This window comes from Lissotriton vulgaris, chromosome 10 (assembly GCF_964263255.1).
Source record: "Lissotriton vulgaris chromosome 10, aLisVul1.2, whole genome shotgun sequence".
In the NCBI taxonomy this organism is placed as follows: Eukaryota; Metazoa; Chordata; class Amphibia; order Caudata; family Salamandridae; genus Lissotriton; species Lissotriton vulgaris.
In genome coordinates this window covers 754,975,525-754,989,926 of record NC_141698.1, presented here as the reverse complement: position 1 = coordinate 754,989,926, position 14,402 = coordinate 754,975,525, and the positions used below count along the sequence as shown (strand labels likewise).

General features: G+C 44.3%; 1 protein-coding gene across 1 annotated transcript in view; it reads left to right on the top strand.

The window, feature by feature from the left end:
• GPR158 (G protein-coupled receptor 158) overlaps positions 1–14,402 on the top strand; it is a 1,459,961-nt gene that overhangs the window by 1,380,529 nt on the left and 65,030 nt on the right. Inside the window, exon 9 of the mRNA XM_086939967.1 lies at positions 12,459–12,564. Within this exon, the coding sequence (XP_086796093.1) occupies positions 12,459–12,564 (106 nt within the window). The remainder of the gene's footprint in view (positions 1–12,458; positions 12,565–14,402) is intronic.

The window sequence follows — 14,402 nt, the reverse complement described above, 5'->3', positions numbered from 1 at the left end:
TTTTACATGGTTTTATGGTATATTTAAGGCAACACGTTTTATGAAAAATTAACTCTTAGCACTATATTTAAGCGAATGTGCACATATCCCTGAGTTTCAATGTTTACAAATTCAGTGTTTAGAATCTCAGTACTGTATAAATATTGTTACTTATCTATTGAATGGTGGCTACACCAACACTTGGTATTTAAACCTGGACGTAGATTAGTTAAACTAAAATATAATTTAAAATGAAATTATAGTGACTCCTTTTCTATATATTTTAGTAATACATTTTGAAGTTATGTGAATGCAATAATGTCTCAGTACGGTACGAATACCTTTATTTTATAGTGCTCTGCTTTAGGATGGAAGGTTTGAAAGTTTTAAAATAATATGTAATGTATTACTTATTTAGGATGTACATGTATATTAACCCTAACCTATACCCTTTGTGATTGATAACACATGTTGTTTATGTCTATGAATTTGACAGCGATATGAGGGCACTTGTCACTATAAATTGTTACATCACTTAAAACAAAATGGCATATATAATGAGGCACCTAACGTGTAGCGCGTCATGTGGAATAAACTTTCTGCAGCTATTTGTGGTCCGGGCTCCTATTTTCCTGCAGAGCTAATGATGGTTGGCGCATGACAGAATGAAAGGAGTGCTATCTGTGTTGTCACTGATCAGTTCTTCCTGAGGGCATTACCAGGTTCGTACTGAAAGATTCAAATCAACACTTTTTTTTCATCCAATTTGCTCCTCTGCTCTTGTAAGTGTTTCACCAAGCACTTTTTTGTTGACTTCTACTTCACTCTAGCATCTTCTACACTCTCTTGAGATAAAATATGGTGGGGGCACGACTATGCAATAAAAAAAATTAGATGAAGAAAACACTTAGATGTTTTTGAAAGGCAGTACCATATCCTCTGTAGTTTGCATAAACTGGGGGATTAGGCAGTAAATGTACAAAAATCTAAGAGTGAGAGACTCCTTAACTGCACAGTGATGTGGGTAATCATAGACTACATGGGTGGATTAGCCGCTTCTTGAACATTTGTCTTAAGATCTTTTTTTGAACTGCAGGAGTGATGTTACAGGTCTACTGTGTGAGAGGACATTGTTTTGTATGGGTGACTCTGTCACATTTCACAACATCTTTACAGTTTCCGAAGATGTTGACGAGCAGTGGCTTCACTGTTACTTTGTGACTTTCGGCATATTTTCCCTCCTCTTTTATTTTGCCCATGCAGCAACTAAAATATTTGCTGACTGGATACAAATTCTAAACGAAACAGGATCGAGGACAATTTATTAACCCAAATCGTAATTAGATAGAAGGTCACAGCTATGCCTTTTTGCTAAAGGTAAATGTGGCCACCTTAGTCCCATATCATCAACTGTAGATTTGACATTTTTAAATGTCACATACAAGGCACGCTTTCATTAGGGCTGCACCATAAGGCATTGCACATAAATTACACAGAAACAGACAGGGTTTGGAATATGTCTGTTCACCCCCAAACCTTAATATACATAACATTTTCATACGTTCAAACAAAAAGCATTGTTGTGTATGACTAATATTATTTGGTTTCCTAACCCTCTGCCAGTCAGGAGTCTGGCCAGGTTAACATAGGTACCTGCAGACATCTCATTCTTGGGAGTGCACTCCACTCAAAAGTGGACCCGCCTCACAAACGTGTACACTCTGAGAATAGCTGTGATACTGGCATTCTGATTGCTAATGTTGTGATGTAACTGAATAAGACGACCAACAATGTATCCTGCACCACTGAAACTATGAATTACTTTTGTTATTTTCCTTGTGTTTTTTTCTTTTGTCTATTTTGGGGCCAAACGGCAGCATGTTCCTTTTCTTGTGCTTCTTTATGTAGCAATAGCAAATCTCACATCCGGTCTTTGTTGATTGGACTTTTAATTATTAAATAGTAAGCAAAACTACTACAATAAAAAAAATACAGAGGATTGATATGCTTTACATGCACCTGGGTCGTAATTCCACTAAACACTGCCCAGGAGTGGGTGGAAAAACATCAGAGGCCCCAAGGAAGGCAGTTTGCCTGTCCCCACCTGCTCAATTGGGCACAGAGGGCAATTGTTGCAGCCGGTAAGTGCAAGCTTGCCGCATGACCCACCCCTGCATGGAGTTTGGAGAGAAGGTGCCCATGGTCATGATCAGTGATAAGGCACCCGCCGCTGCAGGTGGAGTTTCCCCCCCCCCCCTTGTCTGTCTAAGCACTGCAACCATGGAAGTGCCCCTTAACTCCATGGCTGCTAAGGCAATTCCCCTCCTGTGCTGGGAAATTGCTATTTTCATTGTTTTATGACGAGCTGGGCTCGTCATCAGTGTATGAGGAGGCTACACCATGACGAGCCCAGCTCGTCATGAGTGTGGAAGGGGTTAAAAGGGGAAACGCCTAAAAATAACAGGGGTCACCCAGAATAGCTTTGAAAATTGGTAAGACTGATGCAGGTCTAGAGGACACATGCTGATCTATGATTGCCTGATATAACGCGTGGAGCGGTACGGTACCCTTGTCTAACAGACGCGTGGGGAGACAGACACATCATCCTCCTGCCGACGGGTCAGGGGAGGGCTGCAACAGCCACTGCAGGCGCTGGACCACCATTTAACCAGTGCAAGTGTTACAGAATTGGTCATGCCCTGGCCAAGAGCAGGCCCATATGCGCTGGCGGGGGAGACCTCGGCGGGGGAGACCTCGGCGGATGGAAAGACCGTCCACCGCTTTTCTGCCCCGGTCGCCTTGCGGCCGAGGCAGAAAAGGAATAATATGGTGTCGGTGTCTATCAGACACCGCCATCCATATTATGATGGGCATTTGGCAATGCCTTTCCGTGGTGGCAATGCCGCCACGGAAAGGTGGTACAAAAGGGGATGGTGATGGACGGAGCATCTGAATCAATCAAACACTCACATCCAGTCAAAAGATCTGGGTTTAATCCATCACCGTTCTTTAGCCCACTCTGCCACCCCAGTTCAGACATGGCTATATGCAAATCAGTCTGACCCTGTGCCTCATGGGAACAGTCCAGCCCGAACTGCCAAGCCATGTCTTCCCTGGACCGGAAACAAGCTTCCGAGGACCGGTTTCTGGCATTCCAGCCATCTTCAGCCCGGCTTGCTTGAATCCAGTGGCAAAGTGAGCAAGGGACTCACGTCTGAGCATACCCTGCCACACTTACGGCGGCCAAAAGCGGTAAGGCAGGCGGACTTTACTCTGGGGGCCCCGTGCGGGCCCCGAGGGAAGGAGAGTAGGGGTGTGAACACTGTGGTACCCCCCTTCATTTGCATTTACAAAGCGACAGGCACCGCGCGGTGCCTGCCGCTTTGTAAATGCAAATGCTGAAATGCATTTTTAGCATTGTGGCGGGCAGTGCAGAGAGCACCGCCCGCCACAATGCTAAAAATACAGATGTGCCCACCACTGTGGCGGGCACATCCTAATACCCCCCACGGGACCACCGCCTTTATGGCGGACGGTCCCTATTACCTCGAGGATGGCGGGCGGGCAAAGTCCGCCCGTCATCCCAATGACCCCCTTGGTCTCTGTCTGATTTTACTATTAACGGGTTCCAGGGGCTTTTTCCAAGCTAATTTCATTTCTTTCTGTTTGGCTTCTTTGCGCCATATGCGGAAAGAGTCAAACATCGCCGGCCAGGCTTTCTTCTTGAACAACTTCACTTCGAGGTTATCTAGAATTTCAGTCTAGAAACTACCGTAACGGGGCCACTGTAGGACACCGTCACTCTTTGTGTATTTTACCCAAATCTCATTATAGCTAATAGGACCCACACCATGTTTCACATACAACTCGTATGTAGGAGTTCCGATCGGAGGAACCGGACATGAATCCTCTAACCGGGAGTCCTTCAATGTACCACAACTAAACAAGTTTCTAAAACTGCTAAAACCAGGCATCTTGCTCACTAGTCTAGCTTCAAACAACAAGGGGAATCTAGAAACGATAGTCTTGTGAATACACAAATCCCTTGGCTTTGGGGCCTGCCAGTACCAAATCAAAGCGATCCAATAAAGGATACCAAACAAACTAAGGACTAGGAGACGCTCCGCTTATACTTAACTGAAATGTCGATGGCGTCACCAGAAGACCCGTCAATCGTCTCGCTCTACAAACGTCTAAGGCTCCAAAACAGGGCGACAGTCAGGGCAGCAGTCCTTCGTAGCCGTCGGAAAGCGGGAAACCTCGCAGCAAAGACTTTCGGACCACGACGACATACAGGGTTCGATAAAGTGGCTGGCCTTCCTCGAGAATTTTCACACGAAGCTTCTCACAAACCTCTGGCTTGGACCGGTACCGCTGAAGTCGCCCTACGTTGGGCGCCAACTGAAGGACCGGGTTTTTAGAACCCAGTGGCGTCAGGGAGAACGCCTGATACCTTCGAGTTCCCCTGTCTTGGCGAACAGAGACACAGGATACTTCTTGATGACGTAAAAGACCGAAGTTTATTGGCTGCAACCAGGAACAGAGATCTACGAAGCACACACGGGTGGTTCGTCAGAGACTGCACAAATTCAATAAGCGGAGCATGGTCTTTTATGCCAAAAATCAAGCCTCAGGCAACATTCCAAATTTACATTCGGTGCATACAAACTGACCAATGACAGTGTAACATTTCAAAAGTAGCGTATGACGACAGTCAAAGACAATCTCATTTTCGTTGTCCAGCCCACCAGAAATGACCAAGCAAATTCCCGGTTTCCTGTTCGATCAGGCCGGACAAACCCATCATAAACCCTTCAACCCTAAATCAATGATTATGTTGTAAAGGAAAGGCAGAAGCAGATTGGAAAGGAGATAGAAAGGTGGGAGCAGTGTACCATAAACTCGGGCACGTCCTGCTCTTTGATCTTTATCAGACCAGCTGCTGAACAAGGAACTGGCTCAGCGAGGTCAGCCTCGGGCAAGGAGTCAGTTTGGCCAGGTCACCCAGGAGTCAGCTAAGGCGTACGTGTCTCAAGGAGTCAGTTCGGCCACAGTCATCGGGCCTATGTTAGGGCAACCACACAAAATGGCTGCTGTATACAAAATGGAACCCGGAGGTTCAAACTAAATCCTTGAATACAGAGTGTTCTCCTATATCGATTCATATGAAAACACTCAGACACGCTACACTCGCCATTTGCGGTCTGCTGACACCAAAATCGTCCATTTCCGACGATCTTTATTGAACGGGCTCGGAACCATCGAACCCAGTTCGCGAACCACGGAACCACAACACCCAGCACATACTCTCACTGAACACACTCTACACAACACTTCAACTCTCACGTAATGTATTCCTCACAGGCATACATATACCCAATACATGCGCTAACTACACATTCACTGCACAGTACTGCTCTACTCCTCAGGCACACTTAAAACCAGTGCAGGATCACTAATCCTGCCCTATGCAGCTCTCCACATCAACCTGATGTAGGCCAAGGGTGAGTTAAGCCCACAGCAGCAGAACTTTCAAAAAGATGAGTCGGCCTGTAGGCCTCACTCCAGTGACACAGGGGAAGAAGGTCCTGTTCATTACCACTGATCACACTACCCAATATCCTGCTACCACCACAGTCATTCATTCTGCTTAACTCCTGATAAAGGTGGTTGTCTTTCACCACTATAAGGATAGTGCTTTGGGTGCCCCTCCTGGTCAAACAAGACCACAATTCATGTTCTCCTATGACAGAAAATCAGCATCTGGGATCCAGACAACAGTACAGTTGAGCACTCAGGGTAGGGGTACACGTCTTCAACCATGCAGAGGACTTTTCCACACAACAGTGGCCTTGATATTTTTTCGAGCCTTAGCAGAGAAACAAGGGTACTTTCATCTAGATTATATTTTTGTATCATTGTTTTAATGAAGTGAGAAGGACATCAAATGGCAATGCTTTTTTAATCAAACCGATTACTTGTGGAATAGGAAAGGCCCTGTAGGAAGAAGCCCTTTCACAGGATAATTTATTCCTGACAAGGGAGGTGAAGCACTGTTTGGGCAGTACAGCCTTGAAAGAATGTTTTACTTGCCTTGTGAACCACACACTCCCACTTGTCCCCATTTAACGTACGTTATCTGATTCATAGATGGCAACAGACCAGATTCACCTGGGACACTTGAAATTTATGAAGCCAAAATTGTATTTATTTTGTCAGTCTCCTGCCTAAATTGCCTCTGCTTCAATAGAAGTCAGTAGGGAATATACATTACCAGATTGTTATCAACATCTCCCACTTTACTGTTCTAAAATGTTAGCATGTATGCTGATTAATTTCTTCACTATGTTCTCTTTCTTTGTGAACAGACTGCTTCCCAAGGACATACTAAACAGACTATGGCATGGGACCAAGCAGGCGATCTCCTAGACTTAGTCTGTTTATTATGTCCCTGACAGGCAGTCTGTTCACCATGAACATGTTAATTTGGCTATGCCAGGAAGTGTGCAAGCTCCAGCAGCAAAATCATATTAGGTTAGTAAAACTTTGTTCTTACAAAAATATAGCTGCCAAGGTTTCAGATTGCTATATGTGACATTTTCATAGTTTCTGTGCAATTATGGGTGGCATTTCAACGACTATGAGTGACAAATTTTTTTGCAAGTAAAATCAAGCAATGAAGATGAGGGAAACATAAATATCAGAAATGATATCCATGAGCAGTAGAAAAATCATTAATAGTAGCTCACAGTGCTCTTACTCAGGGGGCCGGCTGCGCAGGAATGCGAGCGGCTTTCGCGGTTCGGACTCCCTTGACAACAGCATGATGACGCGTGGCAGGCAATTTTGAGCCCAGCTGCCAGCGCAGCGGCCTGGCGGGCTAGGGTCGGGTCTGTCCCTGCTCACGAGTGGGATGTCACTGGTTCTGTGGTGGTGCAATCTGAAATAAAACTAGATAGCGATTGAACTTCATAGAGTTTCAATATCTATGAACTAAATATCCCAAAGAAAGGGGGGCACTGGGAATGAAAGTCTGGTGGCTCAGTGTACTAATGCATCCACTGGAAGAGCCTCTGTTCAATCTCATGGTCACAGGTTCAAATCCTGGCATGTCCACTCAGCCTTTATCCATCTGAGGTCGATTAAATGAGTACTGTCAGTTGGGTAGCAATAAACATATGTTATTCAGCGCCAAGATGCCTCTGGGTGAACGTGCGCTTTACAAATACTTATGTTATGTTATTTCTTTTGTCCTGTCCACAGACATTGATGATAAATGACAATTGAAATGAAGGAAACCTCACTGCTGTGTGTGAGTCAACCCCAGGTGATATGGGCATTCAAAGGTATCCAGGCATGGCCGTGATCCAGACAGCACAAGTTAAAGGATCCTCATAGAAATGAAATGACGTACCGGACTTTCATGATGACATGAAAACTCCATACGGGGAGCACAATAAAATACCTATGTCTCACAAGCAGTGTGTTGAATCTTGAATACAGTTCCTCTGACAGTTCCTTTTAAAATTCAAAATATATTGGTGCTGTTTTGTTTCCTATGTAGCTATATTTATTGCTTCAGATTAATTACAATGCACAGTTATTTCACACTGCAGATCCATATATCAGGGTGACACACATCTTACTGGTGTTGCTTTCAATCCCACTGTGGTCAAAATCCACTTCAGACCAAAAACACCAAAGGGCAGATTTACAAGCCCCTTGCGCCACTTTTGCGTCATTTTCCCCATGTTAAAAATGACGCAAAAGTGGCGCAAGGGGCTTGTAAATCTGCTCCCAATTATTTAATCTGTAAGCTTTTCTTTGTACGACAATTTCAGAAACCATTCAATAGTACACTCACTTCCACATGCGTTGCACTACAAACGAACCAGAGTGATTCGTGCAAATCCAGCTGACAAGCTCACCTGAAATCAATAGTTTGTAACAGGAAAGCACAGCTCTTGAACCTCACGGTTATACTCAGCCACTGCAGCCCGGGGTTTCCTGGAGCTGGGTTGGTCGCAGGAATTGATCCTCAATACAGTCCACCAAGGGACGAGGTCGGATGAGCTGCGCATTTCGGAGTGTAGCCAAAACTTTATTTAAAAAAAGCCCTTTCACACAGTGTGCGGCACTTTGGACCTGTGACTCACACCCCTCGTATAAAACTGTCGGCCATATTATCAAGCCCCAGCGATAATTACCACTAAGCGCACTTAGCGCTAGGATAATTATCTCCGGGTGGCGTGGATTTTTATCACTGAGATAGCGTGCTATTAGCAACGCTTATCTCAGAAGTGATAAAAATCCTCGCGCTAACTGCCAAATGAGAGATTATCGCTGGAAAACCAACGATAATCTCTCGAAGTTTGGCGTTAGCCTGATGATAGGGGCTCACAAACTTAACCATGATATCCACCTTCCATAGGATATCATGGCTAAGTCAGGAAAATACCAGGTGTAAAAAAAGCAGCGCTAACTGTGGTTAGCGCTGCTTTTTTTTATCACTAACAGGGTTAGCGATTAAGCATGGGCGAATTTAGCGAATATCGCGTTCGCGAATTTTGCGGATTTGCGAACTCGCAATCCGCAAAATCCGCGAATTCTCGCGAATTTGCTGATTTTTTTTTTTTGTGTGTTTGCGCGGGTTTCTGCCAGTTCGCGAGGGTTTTGTACAATGTCGCAAATTGCGAACTTACCTGTCGGGTCGCAAGTTTCGCGAACTTGTTGTTTCTACGTGTCCAGCCTGTTTGGGACACTCTTCTTCATCACTGCCACTCTCTGTCACCACTGCCACTCTCTGACTACTCATGCCACCCTCTGGCCCACCCATGCCACCCTCTGTTTCATCACAGCACCCTCTGGTTGTCCAGTCAGTGTACATTATTGTGGCAACGCAAGCACACCTTCCCTGCCTCAAGTGACCTGAATTAATTTGGGGCTGATTAATGTGTCACAGAATATTTTTTTAGCTGGCACCTGCTTCCTTAGTGCTTCCTGATTAGTGAACTTTTGCACTTGCTAAGTGCTTTCATTGTTGCAAAATTAGTTACAACACCTGCCCTGCCCCAACTGACAATAATGAATTAGGGGCTGATTAATGGATTTGAACTGCCAGCCTGGCTCCTGCTTGTCTCCCTTAGCTGTAATTCAGGACCTTTGTGGCATATGTGTAACTATTCTGAGGTTCAGAGCAGGGTCACATAATAGTTGCAACTGGCAACTGAACTCTGGAGGGGCCCCTCAGCAAGCACTACAGGAAATGGCTACTAATGATGAGCCTGAACTTTTGAACCTGGTAAGTAGTTACTTTCAGTTTGCTAAAATCGTATTTCTGCAATTTTGCACTTATTCGCGGGGCGCGAACTCACGCGAACAGTGCGAGCAGTGCGAGCAAAATCCGCTGCTCGCGGATTTGCGGATTTTGCGGGAGATTCGCGAATCTCGCGGATTGCGAATTTCCCGAAAATCCGCAAAATCCGCGAGCGAAACGGATTTTCCGCCCATGCTTATTAGCGATATCCTTGATAATAGGAGAAATTTCGCTTAACAACATTTCTCCTATTATTTTTCTCGGGAACGCCCCCTTTGCATCTCATTAGAGATGCAAGGGGAAGGGTAGAGAAAAAGGGTGCTAACATGCGAATTTGCATGTTAGCACCCTGTTGCTGATAGGGAGATAATTTTATCTCCGCTTTCTTGGCTTTTAATGCTAAAAAAGCAGAGATAAATCCCTTGATAATATGCCCCTGTGTGTCTATGAGAATTCACTCACTCTTAGTTACGAGTAGTCAAGCCATTGGGCACTGACTCTGTGATGTCATATGCGTATGTGTCGGGTGGGGTGTGTGTCTGTTTTTACACTTGATACATTGTAGCAGAGTACTCAAGATGTGAGCAGGTCTTGAGCCAGGCCCAGCCCTGCACCTTGACCTGCCGGGAGCAACGTGGACCGCACTCTGCCACTGCAGCTAAATAGTCATGGTGCATTATAGCAGCGCTCTTGCTTGATAGTTGATGATGTGCTATAATGCATGTTTTTACATTTCCATGCGGTGATGCGGACCACCACACTGAAATGGGGTAGGGTAACGCCTGATGTGTGGCACTTGGCAGGTCTGTAAAAACGAACTGCAGGCCGCAAAATCAGCCCTTTGATTTGAGGATTTTATAAAAATTGAATCACACAAATATTCTTTCCTTCTGCACAGCCCTTCTAAATGCAGTTATTTAAGAATATAAAACCAATGTTTTGGTCTGACAATGATTGCTGCATTGGGTTTATTTAGGCTTCCCTCTTCAATTAAAAACTGTTCTATTTTTATGTATTGTCTTTCTTGTTTCTATTTTGAAAAATTTCAATAAAATTATTTTGAACACAAAAAACTGTTCTTATGTACAATACTATGTATACACCATTTTTTCTGTCCAATCAACCGTTTATTTATTACAACTGAATTATTATGAGCAGACACAGAGACAGACTTTTGAAAATATGAAGGAAAACTTATATACTGATTGTTTATGAAAGATAAGTTTTGACAGATATGTGGAAAGTGATTAAAAAAACATTTCTGCCATTAAATCGCATTTAAACACATGACGTTTGACTACATTATAGGCCTGATTTTGAGTTGGTTGATAGCTTAAAATACTCTAATGTGTGACGAAAGTGCTACGCCTAGGGGAGAATCACCTACAACATTTATTACACCATAGTGTACCCCTGATGGGAAGGCATCAGCAGCAGACGCTCCTCGTTACACAGCACTTCCTGGAGAAAGCAGTTGATGTTCTTTTTCCACCTAACTTCAAATCTGGCCCTACATCACACAATCAATCAATCAATCAATCAGCTTTGTAGGCAAGTGTGAGGAGCTTGGAGGTTATTCTCTTGTTGATTAGGAACCAGTGGAGTTGTCTGAGGTGTTGTGTTATGTAGCAGCAGTGGGAGATGTCGAGGACCAGTCTGGCTTTAGAGTTTTGGACATTCTGTAGTTTACTGTGCTGTTTCTCGGTGAAGCCTGCATGGAGTGCATTGCCGTAGTCAAGTCTGCTCGTGATGAATGTGTGCGTGACCATCTTTCTGGATTCCATAGGGAGCCATTTGACTGTCTTTCGAAGCAGGCAGATCATGTGGAAGCAGGATCAGGATACTGCATTGATTTAGCAGTTCATTATGAGCAATGAGTCCAGTATGATGCAGAGGTTTCCTGCATAGTCTGTAGGGGTGGGAGCAGTTCCTAGTTTGGCATGCCACCAGGAGTCGTCCCAGGCTGAGTGGGCTGGTCCCAGGATGAGTACTTCCGTCTTGTCTGAGTTGAGCTTGAGGCAGCTGTCTTTCATCCAGGTAGCAATGGCCTGCATTACACTGTGAAAGTTGATTCTGGCGGCTGTGGGTTTGTTGGTGAGAGAGAGGGTCAGCTGGGTGTTGTCGTGTTGGAGACGATGTTGAGCCTGTGGCTTCTGACGATGGCTGTGAAGGGGGCCCTGGAGACATTGAAGAGGGTGGGGCTCAGGTAGGAGCGGGGGTAGTCTGAGTGGCTGTGTTCGGCAGGAAGGAGTGGATCCAGTCTAGAGCCTTGTCTAGGATGCAGGCGTCCTGGAGTCTTGTGATTATGGTGTGGTGGGAGATGGTGTTGAAGGCGTCCGAGAGGTCAAGAAGAATGAGAGCTGCGGTTTCGCCCTGGTCGGTGGAGGGAGCGGATGTCTTCTGTGGCGGCAAGGAGTGCTGTCTCGGTTCTGTGGTTGCTTCGAAAGCTGGATTGGGAGTTATCCAGGACATGCTTCTCTTTGATGAACTCAGAGAGTTGGACGTTGCTAGCCTTCTCAATGACCTTGGCCTGAAAGGGGAGGAGGGAGATGGGTCTGAAGTTCTTAAGGTCTGTTGATGATTTCTGCAGGCAAAATACAGATGGACAACCAGCACAAATTAATGGTAATAATGTGTGGCAGCATTGTTACTGTCTGTTAGTCATGATTTGTTTGCCAAAAATTCAAAGGCTGGGGTTTATAATTGCAATATTGTTTCTACATCACATTTTTGTGTTAAGAGATGATTAAGCTCAGTTTCTGAGTGCAAGTGTTTTATTACACAACTGCATTAGGTTGAATAACTAATATTTAATATTTGTATAGTATTTAAGGGCACGTTTACTTAAAATAATTTGTGTGTCAAGTGCACGCAGACCCATGGCCAAACATTGAACCATAAGCAGACCTGATAAAAATGTTCTAACAAGCCCAGCCACTTGCTCTCTTTGTCTCCGTTCTCATTCTCTCTTTTTCTCTGTCTCTCTTCACAATCCCCCACACCCACCTCTTTCTCCCTAGCCTTTAGCCATAAACCTCGGATAGCTAGAAGCAGAGGCTATTGACCTTCAAACAAGGGCCTCCAATTCCAGAGGGCGTAAATGGAATTGTACACAACTATTGATTCACTCGAAAAGGAAACTAATTTATTGTTCTTCCTACAGGTTTATACTTGCATCAAGCCTGCAGCCAGATTGGATGTTGATGTTGTATTTTGTGCACACACATTTGACTGTAACAGTGACCATCGGGCTGCTTCTAATTCCCAAGGTACAGTAGTCTTTCTTTGCATTCTCATAGTATTCACCTCTATCGCCCACATAAAGGAAGCGTGATTACATTAAATGATGTCTTAATTAACTTATTTGACCGTGATCTTGTGCACATTTTTCTGTCCGAAATGACTTTAGGCAGTCATATCGCAGTCCAATGGTAAGAGGTTGTTTAGTGATATTAAACTTGCATTAAGGTTACTATAGCTGCAATAAATAATGTAGGGTATTGGAATTCTTACTTTGTCACACAATTGTTTTCTCATTCCAGAACAACATAGACAATGTTAAGAATAGCGTTATCAACAGGTTTGTCTTCTCATTCGTCCATTGTCAGTTAGAAAAACAATGTATTCTTCTGTTCTTTTATGTTAATATTAGGGACTGGTACATTTTTAGTATGCCTTAGTTATCGGGCAAAACCGGGAAATTTTCGGCATCGTAAAATTGCCAAAGTTCCCGATTTTCCAGGACTACATGAGGTGTAGTTAAAACTATATCAAACCTGTTTGTGACACTTTCTTGCTCCAGACTTACCCATGGGTAGGGCATACTCAAGGTGGAACTGGTGGGATGTTAACTGCAACCTCCCAATATCAGTGGTAAGATGTGTTGGAGGGTGGTAATCGGGGTATGACGTAGGTGGCCTATGTGAGACTCAGGACCCGGGTAGGAAAAGAGTATTAGTGGTGGTGGTGTCTGTCATTGGAAACTGTGCAGCCAGGTAGGAGGTCTCGGAGCAGGTGACAAGGTATATAACTTCGGAGCATCTACAGCCCCACTATTCCCCAAGTAGGTCTAATGCAACAGCAGGAACTGTTGAATGGTTTTGGTCACTTCCGCTAAAACCATTTTTTTTTGTTGAAGCTCAAAGCGCCTAATGTTTAATATAATGTATGCAGGGTTGTGAGTATGACATTCACAACTTTACAGAACATGACGTAAGATGTCCATAGGCGACAGAACTGATTTAATTAGAACAACAATGACTTATGATATGTAAAATATGTCCTAGTCAACGTGCCCTAATTTTTTTAATGCTATTTTCCTGCTCGTTTAAGACTTTTAAGACTCTGTCAAGTTTCCTATTATCACAGTTAACCGAATATTATAGCCCAAAAATGCGAATGGCCCCATCATTTTGCTCCCCACCTGACTATGCGAGAGCCAAATGATGCACAGTTCTTCCAAAGAATGGTGTACACTTGTCTCAGTTTAGTAGGTAGTTATTTGTTGATTACTTTGTCTCCTTTGCAACTTTTTAGCTCCCTTTCAATGGGGTGAAGGCACCAAATGGTAGGTGAACCATGATCTGCCTGTAGTGAGAAAGGCTTCATGAGTACAGGCAGACCTGCATCAAGTTCTATAAAAGTGATTAGTTTCACCTGATGTGGGATTTGAAAAGGCCTTGGTGTCAAGGAGCTGGAAAGCGAGGTGCAAACAAGGTTATTTTATCTCTTTGTTTAGTACAACATCCATTGGGGGGAGATGGACCTACTCCTGCCAGCTCCCTGTCACTACTGCGACTGTACTTCAGCCTTTGTTTTATAAACTGTGGTTTACATTGTCTTGGTGCTGTTTTTACTATTATTGTAAATTTTACACTGTATCTGCCTTTCTGTTGTTTCTCCTTCTGTTTTCCCTGCCGCTCCAACTGTTCGACTCCCCAACGTTTTTTGTTTCCCTGCTCTTTCCCTCCTGCTTTTCGTTGCTAGCAGAGCCCCACCCAAAAAATAGGACCTACTTGTGGAGGCTGCAGTATGGCTCCAGTAGTAAGTCCCCTGCCAACTCTCCATCGCTCTTGGGACTTCTCTCCAGCCTTAATTTTATACACTG